The following is a 22,590-nucleotide window of genomic DNA, read 5'->3' as shown; positions in this document are numbered from 1 at the left end:
GCCCCCCGCGCACCGCCGCCGCCGCCATCGCCATGGCCGCGCCGCCGCTGGAGGACGAGCTGACCTGCTCCATTTGCCTGGGGCTCTATCTGGAGCCGGTGACGCTGCTCTGCGGCCACAACTTCTGCGGGGCCTGCATCCGGGACTGGGGGGACCGCTACGACAAGGCGTGCCCCGAGTGCCGGAAGCCCTTCCCCGACGGCGCCGAGCTGCGCCGCAATGTGGCGCTCAGCGCAGTGCTCACGGCGATGCGCGCCGGGCCCGCCCCGGCCGCCGGCCCCGACCCTGCCCGGGCCTCTGGCTCCGCCCCGGGCGCGCGCTGCCCCCGGCATGGGCGGCCACTCGACCTCTTCTGTCGCACCGAGGGTCGCTGCATATGCAGCGCGTGCACCGTGAACGAGTGTCGCCTCCACGAGCGGGCGCTGCTGGACGCCGAGCGTCGGGAGCGCGAGGTGACACCGGGGTGCCCTGCCCTGTCTCTCTCGGCGCCCGGACTGGGGCGGGCAGCTTAAGCAGGAGGAGGCTTTGGGATGTTTGTGCGTATTCAGGTGCTTGGAATAGAGATTTCGGAGCTGGTGACAGGCCCAGGGTGAGACCCCAGGACTGAGTGGCTGAAATGGAGAGAAGGAAAGGGCTCTGAGGTGAGGATGTCAAGGAGCCGAGAGCCAGTGTTGGAGGATACCCCCGTGGCTTGAGAAGTCACAGAGAATGAGGATGAGATGTTACTGCTGAGGCTCTGAGCATGAAAGTGGGTAACCCCGGCCAGCAGGTGACAGCAACAAGGAGGGAGAGAGTGGCAGGTGATACAGGCAGATGGCACGTGCACGCCAGAGGAGCCTGTGTTTTGCTAGAGCGAGGTGAAGTGATGTGGGGTGTGAGAGGACAGATGCGCATCCCTGGGGGACAGTCAGGTAGAACCAAGAGAGAGTGACCCCTCCCCACTTCCTGCCTGTGGCACATTGTACAATGCTGGAGGCCATGGGGCCTGGACAGAGACATTGGGCTTAGGAAGAGCTATCTGATGGCTTTGGCCAGAGTATCAATTTCTCTGTCCTGTTTTCTCATCTGCGAAGTGGGGATTATGATGGCCCTTGCCTCATGAAGTGTGGCCTGGAGAAGCAGAAGCAAAACAGGCTCTTGACCAGAGGCTGGGAATGATGCTTTGTCCTGCTCCCATAAAAACACAACATTCTAACCCTCAAGGGTACCAGAAGAGTCACAAATAGGGGTGCCCTCTTCTCCCCCATGCCCAGGGCTGGGGCTGAGGACTGGCCGGGCATCTGGAAGAACCCACCCTGTACATGTACTACACTACCCACTGGTCAAATAGCTTTGGTGCTCTGACTTGTCACCCCTTCCCTGCAAGGCTGCCGAAGCCAGAAGTGTCACTCACACCATTTATTGACCAGAGGTAGTGCGGGGTGGGTTTACAGCCCAAAGACAGTGGGGGCTCTGCTCCAGGTTGCTCAGCCTGCCAAGAGGAACTGGAAGTCAGGTTTAAAGCCCAAGGCCTCTGCTCGCCTGTGTACCTCCCCGCTCCAGTTGGAAACGGGCTTTGTCTGGGTCTCCCTGGGACTCTGACCCAGTTCACCTGGGGCTCAGACCAAGGCCAGTGTTCTGTGTGCCGGTCAACTGGTCAGCCTTGCCTGGGGTGGCACGAGGAGGGGGTGCCCCACATCTGCAGCTGTTTGTTGATCGAGGTGAGGACTTCACAGCCATCCCTGGTCCCCTCTTGTCGCTTGTTCCCTGGTGGGCACCACAGGCCCAGCTGAGAGCCATGCTGGAGGTCAGCCAGCAGCAGGCCACCCAGGCCGAGAGGCAGCTGAAGGAACTGCAGCAGCAGAGAAGCCAGATCCAGGTACAAGGCCTATCTGTGCGTCCTCATGCTGTGTCCTTCAGGCAGCCACCAGTCACTCCCTGGGACCCTGGGTAGTAGATGTGAGCTACCTTGAAAATGCTCCCGGACCCAGGGAGGGAGGGACTGAGCAGGGTGGGGGGAAATGTTCCAGGGACCCTGGCTACCCGCATCCCCCACCCCTCAGCCCAGTGGGCAGCCTTGGCCCTGGCTACCCTAGGCCACTGCTTCGCCCACACAGAGCTCGGCCTGCAGCCTGGCCTCCGTGATCTCTGGCAAGTTCAGCTGCCTGCTGCAGGCCCTAGAGATGCGACGGGCCTTGGCACTGAAGGACATCAAGGTGGCCGAGACCCAGGCACTAGCACAAGCCCAGGATGGAGAAGAGCGACTACAGGGCCACCTGGAGGCCCTGGCTAGTTATGACCGCGGGGTCCGGGACCTCCTGGAGCTGCTGGATGACCGGACCTTCCTCCAGGTACCAGACCTCAGGGCAGCAGGTTGGGGGGACCAGCGTCCCTGCACCTGGCACACAGGCTCACTGCAACTGTCCCTGGGGCTCAGGAGTCACAGCTCCTGGTCCCCCCGGGGCCTCTTGGGCCTCTGACTCCTCCGCAGTGGGACGAAGATCAGCAGCTGGCCGGCCTGAAGGAGTCACTGAGCCGGCTGTGCGACCTCCTCCTGGATGAGGGGGGCCACCCCAGAGCACCAACTGAGGCTGCTGATTTGGGCCCCGTGGGTAAGGTTGGCCCCACGGTGGGTGGGAAAGGGGGATCAGGACTCTGCCCCCCACGAGCTCCCCTCCTCATCACTGCCCTAACACTTCTTTGCCTCCTAGAGGCCCCAGGCCCCCTGGCACCAGTCCCGAGTCCGGTTTGTCCACTGAGGAGGAAACTCTGGCAGAGTAAGGAGACCAGCAAGCGTGTGTGTGCACGTGCACGTGTGCATTGTGCGTTCGTGTGTGCATGTGTCGGTGGGTGGGTGTGTACCTGTTGGCGGGGGGCACATGCTGCGACTGCCCCGCCCGGGATGTCTGCTCCATGCCCGTCCCCCCCGCTGCACACCTGTCGTAGGATGCCAGCCTCTCACACGTGGGGCCAGTAGAGCACGTGAGGAGATTCTGGGCCTGCAAACCCGGGCTCAGCTATGAGTCTTCCACTCGTTACCAAGTCAGGTTACCTTGGGGAGCCTCAGTTTCTTCCTCTTTGAAATGACGTGAATGGAAGGTTCCACTCGCAGGCCGCCTGCTGTGGTGACGTCACCACTTGCTGGTCGCCTGACGGACGCGTGGCTTTGCACTGGTGGAGCTCCAGGTGCCATCTGTCCCCCTGGGGACAGGACTGTGGACGTGCACAGGCGCCTGCCCGCTCACCTTCCGTCTGTCCGTCCGTCCCTGACAGATTATCGCAATCTGACCTTCGATCCGGACAGCGCCAATCGCCACCTCTACCTGTCTCGTCAGGACCAGCAGGTAAAGCACCGTCGCAAGCCCCGGGACGTGGCCGGGCCAAGCTGCTTCGAGCTCTGGCAGGTGCGCTGTGCCCAGAGCTTCCAGAACGGGCGACACTACTGGGAGGTGCACGCATCTAACCACTCGGTGACCCTGGGCGTCGCCTATCCAGACCTGGCGCGGCACAGGCAGGGGCCCCACACAGACAACATCGGACGTGGGCCAAGCTCCTGGGGGATCTGTGTTCAGGAGGACAGGGTGCAGGCTTGGCACAACGGGGAGGCCCAGCTCCTCCCAGGGGTGTCGGGGCAGCTCCTGGGCATGGACTTGGACCTGGTCTCTGGCTGCCTCACCTTCTACAGCCTGGAGCCCAAGGCCCAGCCCCTGCATACCTTCCATGCCATCTTCACCCAGCCCCTCTACCCTGTCTTCTGGCTCCTGGAGGGTAGGACCCTGACCCTGTGCCATCGGCCTGAGGCCAAGCTCCCTCCGGAGCTCCAGGAAGAGGCCTCAGAGCCCAGCTGAGGAAGGCACAGGATGGAGCTCTAGGCCAGGGACAGCTGCCACCATGCCTGTGCACCCAAAAGCTGCCCAGCCCCTAGCTTGGGGACCTGAGGCCACAGCTATAAGGGGACCAGCTTTGGGCCAGAAGATCGACTCAGAACTAGGCTGGGCCACTTGGAAAGAGAGATTGGGAGGGAGCCCCGAAACCGGAGTTCACTCTTCCAGCATCATTGAAGGGCACGGGGACTAGGAAGGGACTAAACCGGGAGGACCCTGCCTGAGCAGAGCCCACTTCTAGGCGCTGCCTGTTCATTCGAGGTTGATGCCGCTCCCATGGGCTCCTGGTCCTGCAGGAGAGCGTGCGCGGTTCGGGCCTCGCCACACAGTGTGGCAAATACACTCTCCGCTGCCACGGGCCTCCTGTGAAGGTGACAGAGATCAGAGGAATTGGGGGGGGAGTTTGGGGGTGCCACAAAACACAATTCCTAGAGAAAAGTGATTTTTACCTCCTTCCTCCCTCTTTTTTTTTTTTCCTTAACATTTTGGTATATCTTAGTTTCTTTTGTACATACTTGTGGTTGCATTTTATTTTATTTTATTTTATTTTATTTTATTTTATTTTTAAAGATTTTATTTATTTATTTGAGAGAGAGAGAATGAGAGACAGCACGAGAGGGAAGAGGGCAGAGGGAGAAGCAGACTCCCTGCTGAGCAGGGAGCCCGATGTGGGACTCAATCCCGGGACTCCAGGATCATGACCTGAGCCGAAGGCAGTCACTTAACCAACTGAGCCACCCAGGCACCCTGTGGTTGCATTTTAAAAACACTTGTGTTTTTTGCATTTTTTTATTTAGCATAACCATTTTTCACGGTATTAATATTTTCCCCTGAATGATTACCATATAAACGGTCTCTCTAATGACTACCAGAATTTATTTCCCTAATACAGGCGTCCTCTGCCTTCCAAAAGTTCAAGTTCTGCCACTTCGCTTTCATAAAAGACCTACATTAGCATGGTTTCGGATTTCTTTTGGTGAGTGCAGACAGGTGCTAATGGAGGTCTTTTGTAAAGCAAAGTGGCAGAACCTCAACTTTTGAAAGCCAGGGGTACTCTCTGCTGTGTGCTGTTTCTGCTTATGAAAGATTTCATAAGGACGCTCTGCTTTTGGTTACTGCAGGGGAACCCGTATCCAACTTTGAAATTATTTGAGGCTGTAAAAATTTCACCCTGATGCGTATTTTTGAGCAGGAAGCTTTGACCATATCCATGGCTATGTATGTAGGCTGAATTCCCAGTGGACTTGCTCAACAGAAAAATAGTAAGGGGCACCTGGGTGGTGCAGTCAGTTGAGCGTTTCTTGGTTTCTGCTCAGGTGGTGATCTCAGGGTCGTGATGCCAGGGTCTGCTTAAGACTTTTTCTCCCTGGGGCGCCTGGATGGCTCAGATGGTTGAGTGTCTGCCTTCGGCTCAGGTCATGGTCCCGGGGTCTTGGGATCGAGCCCCGCATCAGGCTCCTGGCTCAGCGGGGAGCCTGCTTCTCCCTCTCCCCCTGCTCATGCTCTCTCTCTCTCTGTATTTCTGTGTCTCAAATGAATAAATTAAAAAAAAAACTTTCAAAAGACTCTTTCTCCCTCTCCCTGCCCTCCCCCCTTAAATAAAATCTTAAAAAATAATAATAATGAGCACTTGAAGATTTTATTTTATTTTATTTTAAGATTTTATTTATTTATTTGACAGAGAGAGAAACAGCGAGAGAGGGAACACAAGCAGGGGGAGTGAGAGAGGGAGAAGCAGGCTTCCCGCCGAGCAGGGAGCCCGACGCGGGACTCGATCCCAGGACCCTGGGATCATGACCTGAGCCGAAGGCAGTCGCTTAACCGACTGAGCCACCCAGGCACCCTGAAGATTTTATTTTTATACAAATGGCCAAAATGAAGCAATCTCGAGTCAGGCGGACCCTTCCCCTCCTCGCCCCTACCAGCCAGCTTAGCTGGACACAGCCTCAGCCCCTGTCCCCTCTACCCAGGGGAAGGGGATTAAGTGCAGTGATGTGTATAGGTTCCAGGACAGTGCTGGCTTCCTTTGTTTTTGTTTTCCCTACTCAGAATGTGCTTTCCTGACGATCCCTGGACATACGTTTGTTAGTGTTTCTGGAAGTGGGTGCTGGGACCTGAAGCAGCTGTAATTCTATTACTTAAAACATTTCACTTCTTGATCTGGGTGGTGGTTACAAGGATATTGGCTTTATAACTGTTTATGCTGTACATGTATGTTTTATATACTCATGAATAATTGTTTTACGATAATTTTTTTTAAAGGATAACACATGCAAAAACACATACTCCAAAAAAAAAAAAACCCAAAAATTTTTTATTTGTGAAGAATACATCTCCCTCCCACATTGTAACGTGGCCCCAGCCACGGCCAGGGCTGCACACTCTGTCCTGCGGGTGCCTCCCCAGCCTGTGGCTCTCTGTTCAAGGGCGGGGCCAGGCCTCTGATCAGTACAGCCTGGGCAATGAGCTTCTAGGAGGACTCCTAAATTGGGGACTCCCCAAACATGGGGAGAGGGCTCTCGCACCAGGCAGGCTGACAAAGCGCAGCTGGGTTGACAGTTGCTGAGAGACCCAGCAGGGGAGGAAGCAGGGTTGGGCTGGCCAAGTGACTGGCATTGCCGGCCATCCGTGTACAGGTTCTGACCATCACCACCACCAACCCACCCGCCATCCCAAAGCCCCAGCATGCATGTCTGACAGGCGGTGCCCACACTCTGAAAGGGAGAGAGAAAGGAAGAACAGCCCCCTTCTGCTTTTGTGGTGGGAAGGATTTGGGGTCTTCATTCTATGATATTACTTTTTATCAGGTTGTTAGTCCTTTCTGTGTTGTTCTGGAGGAGTGTTCCTTATTGTGACTGTTCACTTTTATTTACATATGATGAGATGCTACTGCCCTTTTTATAGAAAACTACCCAGTTTTGTAGACTGTGCTTTTCAAGTAGGTGTGGGACAAGTATGTGCAAATTGTTGGAAAGCTGCTTCGAATGATATGCCCTCAATCCACCCAATTCTGACAGAAGTCTGTCTCCTCTCTGGGAAAAACGCATTGGGAGAGAGGGGAAAAAGAGCATGGACTTTGGGGTATAACGTTTGTAAGGGGGATACATTTGATTAGCCTGTGGGTGTTTCCAGCATATCTGCCCCACCCCTTTAGTATCTGGGCTTCTGTGAGGCAGAATCAGGAGGCACACCACAGCAGGGCAGGGGGACAGGAGAGATTTTAAAAGACAGGGGCCTTAGGTGCCAGGGGAGTTGAGGGAGTTGGATTGGAGGCTGCTGTTCTCCAGGCAGGAAGGGATAGGAGGGAACAGCATGGTGACTGTAGGAGATGTGGCTTCAAGTAACATGGGACTGGAAGCTAGAAGACAGTGGAGCCAGGCTTTCTGAGGGCAAAGGATTTCCATTCCAGGATTTCATACCCAGCCAAACAGTCAGTGTCAGAGTATGAACAAAAACCTTTGGGGGCACTTTCACACCCATTCTCAGGAAGCCCCCAGAGGATGTGCTTTTCCAAAGTAAAGAAGTAAAGTCAATGAAGGGGAAGGAAGACCTGGGACCCAAGCAACAGGGAGTTCAACACAGAAAAGAAGCGCTAAAGAATTGAAGTCTCCAGAAACTTGAGCGTGAACATCCACAGGACGTTCAAGGCTTATGAGCACGTGCTTTACGGATGAGGAGGTAAATGCTAAAAGAAACAGGTAAGATATTGAAACTGGCGGTCATGGGAGCAAGCATCTGGAGTAGGTGGGGCACAGAACTGCCAGCTTTTGTTATAAGCCCATTAAATTGTTTACTTTTTGGAGAAAGAACAGCAAATAAAGCCTAACCCCAGCAGGAGAAGAGAATAAAGATTAGAGCAGAATTCAATGAAATAGAAACCAAAAGAACAGTAGAACAGATCAACAAAACTAGGAGTTGGTTCTTGAGAAGAATTAATAAGATCGATAAAGCCCTGGCCAGACTTATCAAAAAGAAAAGAGAAAGAACCCAAATAAATAAAATCATGAATGAAAGAGGAGCGAACACAACCAACACCAAAGAAATACAATTATAAGAACGTATTATAAGGGGCGCCTGGGTGGTTCAGTCGTTAAGCGTCTGCCTTCGGCTCAGGTCATGATCCCAGGGTCCTGGGATCGAGCCCCACATCGGGCTCCCTACTCAGCGGGAAGCCTGCTTCTCCCTCTCCCACTCCCCCGCTTGTGTTCCCTCTCTCTCACTGTGTCTCTCTCTGTCAGATAAATAAAATCTTTAAAAAAAAAAATAAGCAACTATATGCCAACAAATTAGGCAATCAGAAAGAAATGGATATATTCCTAGAAACTAAACTACCAAAACTGAAACAGGAAGAAATTAAAAACCTGAACAGACCCTTAACCAGCAAGGAAATTGAAGCAGTAATAAAAAATCTTCCAACAAACAAGAGCCAGACAGCTGCCCAGGGGAATTTTACCAAACATTTAAAGAAGAAGTAATACCTATTCTTCTGAAGTTGTTTCAAGAAATATAAATGGAAGGAAAACTTCCAGACTCTTTCTGTGAGGTCAGCATTACCTGACCTCTCTCTCGCTGTGTCTCTCTCTGTCAAATAAATAAAATCTTTAAAAAAAAAAAAAAGTATTCACCACGAGCAAGTGGGATTTATTCCTGGGCTGCAAGGGTGGTTCAACATCCACAAATCAATCATTGTGATACACTACATTAATAAATGAAAGGACAAGAACCATATGATCCTTTCAATAGATGCAGAAAAAGCATTTGACACAGTACACGCATCCTTTCTTGATTAAAATTCTTCACAGTGTAGGGTTAGAGGGAACATACCTCAATATCATAAAAGCCATATGCAAAAAGCCCACAGCGAATATCATTCTCAATGGGAAAAAACAGAGCTTTTCCCCTAAGGTCAGGATCACCTTAGGCAGGGATGTCCACTCTCACCACTGTTGTTTAACATAGTACTAGAAGTCCTAGCCTAAGCAATCAGGCAACAAAAAGAAATAAAAGGCATCCGAATCAGCAAAGAAGAAGTCAAACTCCCACTCTTCACAGATGACATGATACTCTATGTGAAAAACCCAAAGGACTCCACCCCAAAATTGCTAGAACTCATACAGGAATTCAGCAACGTGGCAGGAGATAAAATCAATGCACAGAAATCAGTCGCATTTCTATACACTAACAATGAGACGGAAAAAAGAGAAATTAAGGAGTCACTAGGAATAAACCTAACCAAAGAGGCAAAGGATCTGTACTCTGAAAGCTATAGAACACTCATGAAAGAAAGTGAGGAAGACATGAAGAAATGGAAAAACGTTCCATGCTCTATGGATTGGAAGAACAAATATTGTTAAAACGTCTATGCTATCTAGAGCAATCTATATGTTCAATGCAATCCCTATCAAAATACCATCAACATTTTTCACAGAGCTGAAATAAATAATCCTAAAATTTGTGTGGAACCAAAAAAGACCCTGAATAGCCGCAGGAATGTCGACAAAGAAAACCAAACCTGGTGGCATCACAATTCTGGACTTCAAGTTATATTACAAACCTGTATTCATCAAGACAGCCTGGTACTGGCACAAAAACAGACACATAGATCAGTGGAACAGAATAGAAAATCCAGAAATGGACCCTCAATTCTATGGTCAACTAATCTTTGACAAAGCAGGAAAGAATATCCAATAGGAAAAAGACAAATCTCTTCAACAAATGATGTTGGGAAAATTGGGCAGTCACATGCAGAAGAATGAAACTGGATCATTTCCTTCACCATACACAAAAATAGACTCAAAATGGATGAAAGACCTAAATGTGAGACAGGAGAATCCTGTCAGAATCCTAGAGGAGAACACAGGTAGCACCCTCTTCGACCTCAGCCGCAGCAACTTCTTCTTAGAAACATCGCTGAAGGCAAGGGAAACAAAGGCAAAAATGAACTATTGGGACTTCATCAGGACAAATTTTGAAAGCAAAGGAAACAGTCAACAAAACCAAAAGACAACCGACAGAATGGGAGAAGATATTTGCAAATGCCTTATCAGATAAAGGGCTAGTATCCAAAATCTATAAAGAACGTATCAAACTCAACACCCAAAGAACAAATCATCCAATCAAGAAATGGGCACAAGGGGCGCCTGGGTGGCTCAGTCGTTAAGCGTCTGCCTTCGGCTCAGGTCATGATCCCAGGGTCCTGGGATCGAGCCCCACATCGGGGTCCCTGCTCAGCGGGAAGCCTGCTTCTCCCTCTCCTACTCCCCCTGCTTGTGTTCCCTCTCTCACTGTGTCTCTCTCTGTCAAATAAATAAATAAAATCTTTAAAAAAAAAAAAAGAAAGAAATGGGCACAAGACACGAACAGACATTTCTCCAAAGAAGACATTCAAATGGTCAACAGACACATGAAAAAATGCTCAACATCACTCAGTATCAGGGAAATACAAATCAAAACCACAATGAGATACCACCTCACACCAGTCAGAATGGGCAAATTAACAAGTCAGGAAACAACGGATGTTGGTGAGGATAAGGAGAAAGGGGAGCTCTCCTACACTGTTGGTGGGAATGCAAGCTGGTGCAGCCACTCTGGAAAACAATATGGAGGTTCCTCAAAAAGTTGAAAATAGAGCTACCCTACAACCCAGCAATTGCACTACTAGGTATTTACCCCAAAGATACAAATGTAGTGATGTACCTGCACCCCAATGTTTATGGCAGCAATGTCCACAATAGCCAAACTATGGGAAGAGCCCAGATGTCCATCGATAGATGAATGGATAAAGAAGATGTGAGATACACACACACACACACACACACACACACACACACACACACACACACTGGAATATTACTCGGCCATCAAAAAAATGAAATCTTGCCATTTGCAATGACGTGGGTGGAACTAGAGGGTATTATGCTAAGTGAAATAATTCAATCAGAGAAAGAATTAATATGATTTCACTCATGTGGAATTTAAGAAACAAAACAGAGGAACATAGGGGAAGGGAGGGAAACATAGAACAAGATGAAATCAGAGAGGGAGACAAACCATAAGAGACTCTTAATCATAGGAAACAAACTGAGGGTTGCTGGTGGGGGATGGGGTAACTGGGTGATGGGCATTAAGGAGGGCCCGTGATGTAATGAGCACTGGGTGTTATATACAACTGATGAATCACTGAACTCTACCTCTGAAACTAGTAATACACTCACTCTATGTTAATTAATTGAATTTAAATTTAAAAAATTTAATTTTTAAATTCTATTATTTTGAAATGAATACAAATCAAAAATTGTACATCAAAACGGGGTGCCTGGCTGGCTCAGTTGGAAGAGCATGCGACTCTTAATCTTGAGGTCATGAGTTTGATCCCCACGTTGGGTGTAGAGATCACTAAAAAATAGATAAATAAACTTTAAAAAATGTACATCAAAACCATTCAGTGCTACCGTGGGACATGGCTTGGGTCCTATTTCAATTTCATAGATGCAAGCGAGGCTGGGAATGGCTTGCTCATTACTCCTATTTGCTGGATGGCTTTTGCTTGGTTTTGCTTCAGTTTGACCTTTTTCTTTTCCTTTCAAGCAGTACTGCAGCCCTGTAGATAGGTTCATATATGAGGTTTAGGATTATTTTCAGGTTGCACTTTCTGGGTTTCAATTCTACCTCCTCCACTGGAAGAGTTGTGTGACCTCTGGCAAGATACGTAACCTGTCAGAATTCCATTTCTCATCCTTCATGACATAGTTCTTGCAAGGGCAGAGTGAGATGCAGGCATGAACATGCTCCTACAGACCTCAAAAGTGCCAGTTACCTTTTCCCCTTAAGAGCCAATTCATTTCAAAAAAGAATTACTCTGTCGGACAGCCTTAAAGCTACGATAATGGAAATGAAGTATTAAAACACCACCATCTTGAAAATCACAGCTCTATGCTTTCCTAGGGAAGCCGATCTTCCTGAGCAGGCTCGGGGCTGGGAAGCAGAAGGCCGGCTGGCGCTTATCCATGAACATGCCCCAACCCAAGTGGCACCCCTCACCCCTGCAAAACCAGGCGGGTCTGTGGTCTCAGCAAGCCCCTGCAGCCTGGCTGCCAGGCCTTGGAGCAGGGTGCTGCTGATGCCTGGGCCTCCGAACTGTTCCTGGGTCTTGGCAAACAAGAGATAGTCATGATCGAGTAGCGATCCCAGTGGAAACCAACGTATGGAACTCATTACTCGCCTTCCTGCCAAACTGGGCACACCCAGCCCGGTTCCGCTACTCTTCTGCTGAAAGAGCTTTTCCCGCCCTACTTTCTGCACGCCTGCGTCTTAGCAACCCATGAAAGCCCAGCTCAGATGCTACTTCCTCCACAAGGCCCTCTATGATCTGCCCCCTCTTCCCGTGAGTTCCCCCCGGATTGCACCCCTCATTTAATATTTCATAGATCTTCGTTTTCTTCTCTCCTTCCAGGAAAGACGCAAGGAGGCTCTGCATAACATCTTCCTAAATTAGACATTCTTAAGCTGGGGGTCTTGGTGAGAAAATCCTCTGTAGTTTCACTCTTCTCTAAACTGAAATTTCGCATTTCTTTCTATAACAAATGGAGAGAACACACCACAGCGGAGTTAGCAATTCTGTGACTTGTCACCAATAGAAATTACAGATAGTTCCATAGCACATTATGTGGTGACACGGAACCTGAAATGTCACTTACGTTCATCACTATTTCAAAAATACATTACTAGGCCTCCGTCAGATATTGTTATTTATTGTGTTAAAGAAACACAGATATCACAAATTTATTTTTTTTATTATTTTGTACCTGTATTTCAATGCAATCGGTTTCCATGAAATCCTATGCATTTTGTTTTGTACAATTAAAAGCATTACTTTGGAAAGGGCTGCACCTGGCATCAAGAGGGGCCCTGGTGATGAGAAAGGTTAAGCCCCACTTCTGGATGGAACCCCCCTGACCCTTTTATTCCTTCCTCTTTATACTCTCGTCAGCAGGAGGCTTGGAGGGTAAGGAAGAATTGTCTCAATTATTCTATATTTTTTAATGAACTTTTAATTTTAGAATAGTTGGAAACATACAAAAAAGTTGCGAAGATAACTCAGAGTTCCCAGATACCTCACTCCTAATTCCCCTTTTGTTAACAGCTTACATGATTATGGTGCATTTGTCACAATTAAGAGCCAATATGGGGTGCCTGGGTGGCTCAGTCATTAAGGGTCTGCCTTGGCTCAGGTCATGATCCCAGGGTGTTGGGATCAAGCCCCGCACTGGGCTCCCTGCTCAGCGGGAAGCCTGCTTCTCCCTCTCCCACTCCCCCTGCTTGTGTTCCCTCTCACGCTGTGTCTCTCTCTGTCAAATAAAGAAATAAAATCTTCTTAAAAAATTATTAAAAAAACAATTAAGAGCCAATATTGATATATTTTATTAACTATAGTCCGTAATTTATTCAAATCTCCCTAGTTTTCCCCTAACAACCATTTTCTCTCTCAGGAGTACATCCAGAATACATATAACATTTACTCATCACATCTCCTGAGGCTCCTCATGGCTGGGACAGTTTCTCAGACTGACACCCTCACTTTTTTTTTTTTTTTGCTCCCTTTTTATGATAATCTTGAAGGTTTTGAGAAGTATTAGGCAGGTATTCTGTAGACTGTCCGTCCACTGAGATTTGTGTGATGTTTTATTTTTATTTTTGTTAAGATTTTTTTATTTATTTGTCAGAGAGAGATCCAAGTAGGGAGAGCAGCAGGCCCAGGGAGAAGCCGACTGAGCTGAGCAGGGAGCCTGATGTGGGCTCGATACCAGGGATCATGACCCAAGCCGAAGGCAGAGGAACAAACGACTGAGCCACCCAGGCGCCCCTGTGTGGTGTTTTGATCATGATTAGACTGGGTTATGGGTTTGGGGGAGGAAGACCATATCATCCCAGGTACTTACTGTCAACATGACCTTGATCACCCAGCTGGGGTCAAGCTTGCCAGGCTTCACCACCTAAAGTGACTTCTTTGCTCCCTTTGGAAGAAAGTCACTATGCACAGCCCGCATTAAAGGAGTGGAAAACCAGGCTCCATCTCAGAGTATCTACAACTATTCTGCATTCTTCTCAATGGGAAATATGCCTATGCTTCTTCATTTATTTTCCCAGTCATTTATTTATATAAGTATGCACTCGTGGATGTTTATTTTATACTTTGGGTTATAAGTCAATGCTACTGTATTTTGTTGCCATTTTATTTATCTTTTTAATTCTTTTTTTAAAAGATTTTATTTATTTATTTGAGAGAGAACACGCTAGAGAGCGAGCGAGCCAGCGACCGCGCACAAGCACGAGCAGAGGGGAGGGGCAGAGGGAGAGGGAGAAGCCGACTCCGGCCTAGCGGGAGAGGGCGGGGAGGGAGCCCTATTCGGGGGCTCGATCCCAAAACCCTGGGATCATGACCTGAGGCGAAGGCAGAGGATTTACCGACTGAGCCACCCACCCAGGCGCCCCGCCATTTTATTGTTTTTAAACAACATTATTAAGTGCATGTCTGAATGAGCCTTAAATGCCTCCATTTGGGGAACCCACACCCCTAGCCCCAGGTACACCGCAAGTGCCTGGGGATGGGGGTGGGAGTCCGTGGAGGGGAACTGAATTCCTTCAGACAAGGCACTTGGAGGGTGACATCAACTTCCCATTTCAGGGTTAGAAAAGCCCAAGTTCCCCACAAGGGGTAAATAGAGTCGCTAAGGGGCAAAAACACGCGCACATCAGCGGTTAATTTTCGCTGCAGTCAGCAGCTCGGAAACTTTGCTAACAAGTGCCTCGGAGAGGTCTGGAGCGCGGAGGGGCTGGCGTGGCCCGGTGCGAACGGGTGGGAGCGCCCGGCCCCTCTGGAGTCCGGGGCCTGGCTATGGGGGGAGTGGAGGGGGGGGAGGGGTGAACTCCTTCCCAGCTTCCTTCCAGTGTGCCCCCCTCGCACTCTCTGCCCTCCGCCCTCCCCTTGGACCAGGAGGGACGGTCGTCCAGGAGCCCCTCGGGTCACACGGGGCCGAAGACCGGCCGCGCAGCCTGGGCCGGCGCCAGGTACACCGGGACCCGCAGGCGGGTCTGCGGCGCTTGTGGGGGGAGGCGGGCAGTCCGAGCCGCGGACGGAAGGGGGCTGGATCCTTGGCCTCGGTCCCAGGGGGCGGCGCCGCAGCGCGAGCGGGCCGGGTCCCTCCCAGGGCGGGAGCAGAACAGGCGGTGCCCGGGCGGCCGCGGAGCTATGGACGGCAGCGGGCCCTTCAGCTGCCCCATCTGCCTGGAGCCGCTCCGGGAGCCGGTGACGCTGCCCTGCGGCCACAACTTCTGCCTGGCCTGCCTGAGCGCGCTGTGGCCGCACCGCGGCGCGGGTGGCACCGGCGGGCCCGGAGGCGCGGCCCGCTGCCCGCTGTGCCAGGAGCCCTTCCCCGACGGCCTGCAGCTCCGCAAGAACCACACGCTGTCCGAGCTGCTGCAGCTCCGCCAGGGCTCGGGCTCCGCGCCCGGGCCCGGCCCGGGCCCGGCCCCAGCGGCGGCCCCGGAGCCCACGCCGCCCAGCGCACAGCCCAGCGCGCCGCCCAGCGCCCCCGAGCCTTCGGCTCCCTGCGCTCCCGAGCCCTGGCCGGGCGGCGAAGAGCCGGTGCGCTGCGACGCGTGCCCCGAGGGCGCTGCCCTGCCTGCCGCGCTCTCCTGCCTCTCCTGCCTCGCCTCCTTCTGCCCCGCGCACTTGGGCCCGCATGAGCGCAGCCCCGCGCTGCGCGGACACCGCCTAGTGCCGCCACTGCGCCGGCTGGAGGAGAGCCTGTGCCCGCGCCACCTGCGGCCGCTCGAGCGCTACTGCCGTGCGGAGCGCGCGTGCCTGTGCGAGGCCTGCGCCGCCCAGGAGCACCGGGGCCACGAGCTCGTGCCGCTGGAGCAGGAGCGCGCGCTCCAGGAGGTGGGCGCGGGCAGCGGGGGCGCGCCGGGGCGGGTGAGGGCCGCGCGCGGCCTCCGAGGGCCAGGGATCCCCGCCCCCACCCCTCTTCCTGGTAGGGTCCTAATGTCCTCCTCTAACCTGAGGCTCTTTGCTGTCCTTTCCAATACTGACAATGTCATCCATCCCCTCGCTGTGGGACGTTCTGCTCGAGATGGGAATGGGGGTTGGAGGGGCCCAGAGAGAACGCGGAAAGGACTGGAAGGGCAGCCAGGGGGCCTGAAGCCGGGGTCCGGGCCGATGGGGGTCTAAGGCAAGGGGGAGCAGAGTCAGGCCCGCGGGCTCCCGGACCGGCTGATCCTGACAGCGCGGCTGTTGGGCCAGGCTGGGTTCTTGCCGGTTCCAGCTCAGATGGGGCCTGGGCTGAGGCATCGGGTTGAGATGGGTGTGGCAGGCGACAGGAGTGTGGCAGAGGGTGGACCGAGCATACAGACCGCTCTTGTCCAGCTGTCCGGGGGCCCGTGGTGGGAGCATGTGCTCGCAGTCCGTCAGCTATCTCCGCCCCCAGTTTCCTCTGGCCTCCAGCCCGGTCTTGATGCCTCTGGCCTTGGGATTTTCCGTGTCTCCTGCCTGGAGCAGTGACTCACAAGACCCAGGGGACTTGCCCGGAATCCCCATTTTTCAGGCCTGGACTGGGGACACAGACTCTTTGGGGACAGGGGACAGACAGCTGAATGCCCTCTGAGCAGCACCTACCCCACTCTCTCTGCCTCTACCTCACTGGAGGAAGCTCTCCAGTGAGTGTGAGCGACATTGAGGAGCATCGATGCGCCTGTACTTGCCCACTGGTCAGAGAGGGGAGGCTGACCACCCACAAGCCAGTCAGCCTCCTCCCCCCCGCCCCCCCCACCCCAGGCATTTGGGTATGACACCCGCCTGGGCTTGGGGCACCCTGGCATATTATGGGACATCATGGCCACTCCCAGTCCCACCTACGCACAGATACCACCCCCTGGTCATCCCTCTTCTCCCCCTTGCTGAGGCCTGGTAGCCCAGTGTAGGACGGTGGCCTCTGCCGGGCCCCATGCTAATTAATGGTGTCACCCACAGGCGGAGCAGTCCAAAGTCCTGAGTGCCGTGGAGGACCGCATGGACGAGCTGGGTGCTGGCATTGCACAGTCCCGGCGCACAGTGGCCCTCATCAAGGTCGGACCCCATGCTAACCCCGTCCCCGAGCCGTCCTGGGAGCTTGGAGCATGCTCTGGTGCACTCCAAAGAAGCCTGTGCTCCGGGCACCACCTGCCCCCGCCCCCCCGCCGCCCCCCCGGGGGCATGAGCGGCTCCCCTGACCTGGCATGGGTCCAGGACCCCTCGGCCTGGTCCCTCTGTCCCCGCAAGAGGGCAGGGTGGGAAGGTGGGGTCTCGAAAGAATGGGGCCAGCGTAACGCTGTTCTGGCCCTCACCCTTGTCCCCTGCGTCGTCCCGTGCAGAGCGCAGCCTTGGCGGAGCGGGAGAGGGTGAGCCGGCTCTTCGCCGAGGCTGCAGCCATCCTGCAGGGGTTCCAGACAGAGGTGCTGGGCTTCATCGAGGAGGGGGAGGCCACCATGCTGGGCCGCTCCCAGGGTGACCTGCGGCGGCAGGAGGAACAGCGCAGTAGGCTAAGCCAGGCCCGCCACAACCTCGGGCAGGTCCCTGAGGCCGACTCCGTCAGCTTCCTGCAGGTAGGCGCCGCTCTTAGGGCCAGAGAGGGTGCAGAGGGGGGACAGGCAAGGAATGGAGAGAGAGGGCAGCGGGTGCCTGGCCCCCGGGGCTGTGCCATCCTCCCGGCAGCGCTGTCTCCCCCAGCCCGAGGAGCTGGAACCAGCAAGGCCTTAAAAGTCATTTATCTGGCACAGGGGTTGCTGGCACTGAGGCTGGCCCTGGAGGAGGGGTGCGGCCCTGGGCCCGGTCCCCCGAGGGAGCTCAGCTTCACCAAGTCCTCCCAAGCTGTGCGGGCCGTGAGAGAGGTGCTGACTGAGGCCTGTGCCGGCCAGTGGGAGCGGCTGCGGGGGCCGGGCGGCGAGGAGGAGGAGGACCTGCAGAAGTTGGGCACGGAAGGTGGGTGCCCCCCCAAGTGACTCACCCTTCCCCAGTCTCCCCACACGGGCCCCCAGGCCTGGTACCCGTTCAGGAGCGGAAGATGGAAACTGCGGGCCTGGCGCAGGGTGGGACCCAACTCCTACCAGTGACGGGAGCCACCACTCAGTAATGACCCGTCCAGCCCCTTCAGCCACAACCTAGGGCATCAAGGGGGCTTCCCCTGCCCTGCCCTCTAGCTTCAGAGGGGCTGAGCCGGGAGGAGGTGGATCAGGGGCAGAACCCAAGGACCAGGCTTGCGTGTGAAGACAGGGTGCCATATATGGATGTGTGCCTGTCTCCGGGTACAGGCTGGGAGGAAGGAGGAGGAGAGGGATTTCGGTCACAGGTTCAGAGGAGGAGCACCTTGCACCGCTGCCCAACCATGGGCCGCTGGAGAACACCCCTCCCCGCTGTCTCTTCTGCAGCTGATGCCGAGTCCCATGACCCCGATAGCACCAACAACCTCGAGAGTGAGGCTCCCAGGGATTACTTCCTCAAGTGTAAGTGGCCACCTAGGCTCTCCCCTCTGGCCCTCCCAAGGCTGCTGGGCTGAACCCTAGCACACAAAGGCTTGGATTCCCACCCCCCGTCATCCTTAGGGTGAACTGGGCCACCTCACGGGGTGCTCTCCAGTCGGGCTGAGTCGTGCCGGTCGCTAAGGAGGGGAGAGGCTGCGTTTGGGGCAGTGGGCCCCTCGGGGAGGGGCTGTCCCACCTACGCCTGGCCCTGAGCCCCCTGTCTCTCTCCCATCCGCGGGAGCAGTTGCCTACATCGTGGATCTGGACAGCGACACGGCAGACAAGTACTTGCAGCTGTTTGGGACCAAGGGTGTAAAGAGGGTACTGTGTCCCATCAACTACCCCGAGTCACCCACCCGCTTCACCCACTGCGAGCAGGTGCTGGGCGAGGGCGCCCTGGACCGGGGCACCTACTACTGGGAGGTGGAGATCATCGAGGGCTGGGTCAGCGTGGGGGTCATGGCCGAAGACTTCTCCCCGCAAGAGCCCTATGACCGGGGCCGGCTGGGCCGCAACGCCCACTCCTGCTGCCTGCAGTGGAACGGACGGAGCTTCTCCGTCTGGTTCCACGGGCTCGAGGCGTCCCTGCCCCACCCCTTCTCGCCCACCGTCGGGATCTGCCTAGAGTATGCCAACCGAGCCCTGGCCTTCTATGCCGTGCGGGACGGCAAGATGAGCCTTCTTCGGAGGTTGAAGGCCTCCCGGGCCCGCCGAAGCAGCACCCTGGCCTCTTCCATCGAACCCTTCCAGAGCCGCCTGGACAGCCATTTTGCGGGACTCTTCACTCGAAGACTCAAGCCTGCCTTCTTCCTGGAGAGTGTGGACGCCCATCTGCAGATCGGGCCCCTCAAGAAGTCCTGCATATCCGTGCTGAAGAGGAGGTGATGCCGGAGGGCATCTCAGCTCTTGGGAAGCTTGCTTCTCGGTGCCCCCATCTTGCCCCACGGAAGGCGCCTTGGAGTCCCCCACCTCCCCAGGCTTCTCATTCCTGGAGGCCTCCACCTTCCATATACTTGGCCTTCCGCCTCTCGAGGAGGAGGCTCCCAGTCCCCTTCAAGTGCCCCTCAGACCCAGTCCCCCTGCAGGCCTTGTTTCTGGGAGAGAAAGCCAGAGCTGGGGCAGATCCAGGCTACCCCAACCTCTCTTTTTCCAGGTTCCTGGGACACTGCCTGGCACGTAGTACGTGCTGAATAAATACTTGTTGAATGAATGACTCCTTTTTCTATCCTTCTCTCCATCCACCAAGAATTCTCACCTTTGGAGAGCTGGCCTTGAAAGGCAGGAGGTCCCAGGATTCCTGGCGGGGGCGTGGGGGGGGGGGAGCCCTGGCCCAGCCCTTTGGGGCAGCCCTACTCCCTGGTTCTGGGCCGGGGCAGCTGGAGGTGGCTTCTCCCAAGGGGGCCAGCCCCCCAGGCATTCTGGCTGCCTGAGCGTTTGCCTCGTTGCCTGTTCCTGTGAGCTATTTTCATCCTTAATGCCACAGCCCGATTTTGAACCTGCCTTCTGGTGTTTGTGCCCAGGGCTAAATGCAGACCACACACCCCCCCAGAGCAGGACACCACTCCTGGGTGTGGGCAAGAAAGTTCGAGAGCTCAAGCTTCTTTCACATACACACCTCAGTCGGGGAGGGTTGTGGCCGAGAGGGCCCCAGGGTGTGGCTGGAGGCGAGAATAGCTCCAAGAAAGGGGTCTGTGTCCTCCTCTGGAGCCCGCCTCACTGTCTCCACACCCAGCCTTGCAGCTGGGACGGGGCTCCGTGCTGGGGAGACCCGGGCCCTGCACCCCAGCAGAGCCTTTGCTTCTCTCCCAGGAAGGCCCGGCGTCCCCTGCTGCCCCAGGGCCCGCAGCCTGGCCTGGGGTGCCCACTGCGTTCAGCTTGCCCCCGGAGGCTACACAGCGAGTGTGTTTCCAGGCCAGTCCTGGTCCCTGGGTTCTCTGTGGCCCAGATGCCCCCTAGAGAGGGTCCAGGCCTGGAGGACAGGGACAGACAGAGGCCTCTCAGGCGCTAGCCCAAGGTCAGACGGGACCATGGGTGAGTTATGCAGCCAGACAGCAAGGCCATACAAGTCTGGCCCTGCCTCGGCTGCTAAAAATAGCCCCTCCTCAGAGCTCTGCTTTTGCCCCAGCAGCCAGGATGTTGTTTTTCCGGGTGGGGCCTCCTTGCTCCTGGAGCTTTATGTTTTCCAAACGGTTTCCTTGGCAGCCAGGGCCCCCAGATCACCAGAATGGGGACGGCTGCTCCTGTCACCATCACACACATGGGCAGATGGGGGCTTGCTAGAGTCCCCTCACCTGCAGAAGCCTCCCACCTTTCACAGAGCCCCTCCCACCGCCACATCCTCCGCTCGGTCTCAGCTCACCCTCCCCCAGCTAGGCACTTCCTACCCCACACTCTCCCTTTGCAAAGAACCCTCGGGTCCCTGACTTTGCAGGGCCCTGGCATGTCACGGAACGTGAGCTAGACAGAGGGGGCCCCTGGTTGGAATTCGGGCCTGCCTAGCCAAGCCTGCCGCCACAGCCGTCCCTGCTACTTGCAGAGTGATGCCCAGCTTCCAGAGCTCATGGAACCTTGTGCATCGTAACACCAAATCCCAGCGTCTATCGCTTTACAGCTCAGAGCAGGAGACGGGCTCATCTGGGCTGCACAGCTAGCAAGCGGCTGTCTGGGCCGGACTCCAGCTTTCAGCGTTATCCCTGGTCTGGAGTGTTCTCGGCAGCCCTGCACTTCCTCTGCGACTCTGGGATAATGCTAGAGCGGGAGGGGCGGCGTGTGTGAGAGATGCTCCAAGAAGATCCCAAGCTCCAAGGAGGTACACTGAGGCAGGGCGGGCTGGCAGAGCAGGAGGAGCAAGCTGGGGAGGCCAGCCCCTCACTGCCCCGGCTGACACTTTAATCAGAACAGATGGTACGGGCTTCATCCAGACTGCTTGCAGAAAGGGAAAGTGTTTAAAAGAAAAACATGTTAGAAAACCACCCATCTAGTCCAAACCTTCTACCACTATCATTTCCAGATGAAGAAACTGAGGCATGGGACCACGCAGGAGCTGCCCAAGGCCACCCAGTCCGGGACACCAGCTCCACGTTCCATGGCTTAGGTACGTCCTGTGCTTAGAAATCTACACACACACACACCCTGCTTCCCAGCAGTGTCCCTTGTGTAAGAAGTGCCCTCCACCGCACCCCAGTTCCCACGGCCACCAGAGCCCTTGGCAGACCTGTGGTCTCCAAGCTCCTACCAGAGCCCCCCCCCCCCCCCAGCCCCTGCTGGTCACACAAAATGGTGGAGAGCAGAGAGTGTGAAGGGTCTTCTGAGGCTGTGTTTGGTATTAGCTGAATCTGGCTCCTGTGGGCCAGGCGGGGAGCCAACTTCCACTTCGGCTTTGTTTCTGTGGGAAAATGAGCTCCAGAGTTCCAAACAGCGGACTGAGTAGTGGCCTTAATCGCTGCTCTGTCTTAGCAGCCACCGTCCTGTATCCTCATGTGTTTGCATTTGCCCCCCACACACACTCCAGGAGGAAAGTGGCTGAGCATCCTCTCCCCTCCCTTCTCGTCCCCTCCCCTGTCCCCTCCCAAGGACAGGCCTTCCTTCACACTCCCCTCCTCCCAGGCTCAGGGTGAGGCTGGACCCAGACTGTGGCCAAGCCGGGAGGGGCTGGGCGGGGCGGGGCTGAGGCCTGCAGATCCCCGCTGGGCTGGTGCTAGGGGTTCTGCAGGGGGGAAAGTGGCATCTAGCTGCCGGTCTGCGTCCCATTCAGCCCCACACGTGACACACGAATTCCCATTGGTGCTACCATGCAAACAAAGTATGCAACGTAGATCACTCCCTTGTTCCACAGTCACATCTTCCAGAAGATGCATAGGAACTGCAGGAGCCCCTTCGGAGGTCCTCATGGGCTTCACCCAGGGTGGAACCCTCAACCTCCTTCCCCAGGGCCCTCAGAGATCCATGGCACAGAGCACTGAGGCAGGCAGGAAATAGGCTTTGGTATTCTGTGTACTTTATCTTTAAAAGACATTCAAACTTTGAATTTTACTCCATTAAGAGCTCCCATTTTGCTTTAATGTAAAAAGCAACACTTTTCTGCCCCAGCAGTGGAGAATTTTCGGGTGTGAGTTTTGGAATCAGAAAGTTTTGGCTAAAAATTCCCCTTCCGCCATTTCCTGACCATAGACTT

At 54.6% G+C, this 22,590-nt stretch overlaps 2 protein-coding genes across 2 annotated transcripts; both read left to right on the top strand.

Annotated features, from left to right (window-relative positions):
• Positions 1-19: 19 nt before the first annotated feature.
• On the top strand, positions 20-4,375 carry TRIM65 (tripartite motif containing 65). The gene is made up of 6 exons (XM_032429580.1): positions 20-452; positions 1,763-1,858; positions 2,097-2,330; positions 2,417-2,591; positions 2,691-2,756; positions 3,253-4,375. Exons 1-6 carry the CDS (start codon positions 33-35, stop codon positions 3,825-3,827), a joined length of 1,566 nt encoding a protein of 521 aa, XP_032285471.1. The 5' UTR covers positions 20-32; the 3' UTR covers positions 3,828-4,375.
• A 10,291-nt stretch (positions 4,376-14,666) lies between these two features.
• On the top strand, positions 14,667-19,617 carry TRIM47 (tripartite motif containing 47). Its single transcript, XM_032429557.1, has 6 exons — positions 14,667-15,804; positions 16,891-16,986; positions 17,271-17,501; positions 17,676-17,877; positions 18,324-18,398; positions 18,661-19,617. The coding sequence occupies exons 1-6, from the start codon at positions 15,112-15,114 to the stop codon at positions 19,299-19,301; spliced, it is 1,938 nt and encodes a 645-aa protein (XP_032285448.1). The 5' UTR covers positions 14,667-15,111; the 3' UTR covers positions 19,302-19,617.
• The last annotated feature ends 2,973 nt before the right edge of the window (positions 19,618-22,590 follow it).

Source organism: Phoca vitulina, unplaced genomic scaffold (genome assembly GCF_004348235.1).
Source record: "Phoca vitulina isolate PV1807 unplaced genomic scaffold, GSC_HSeal_1.0 scaffold41, whole genome shotgun sequence".
NCBI classification, from domain to species: domain Eukaryota; kingdom Metazoa; phylum Chordata; class Mammalia; order Carnivora; family Phocidae; genus Phoca; species Phoca vitulina.
The sequence above is the reverse complement of the archived record's forward strand: the minus strand, read 5'-3'. Positions and strand labels throughout refer to the sequence as shown.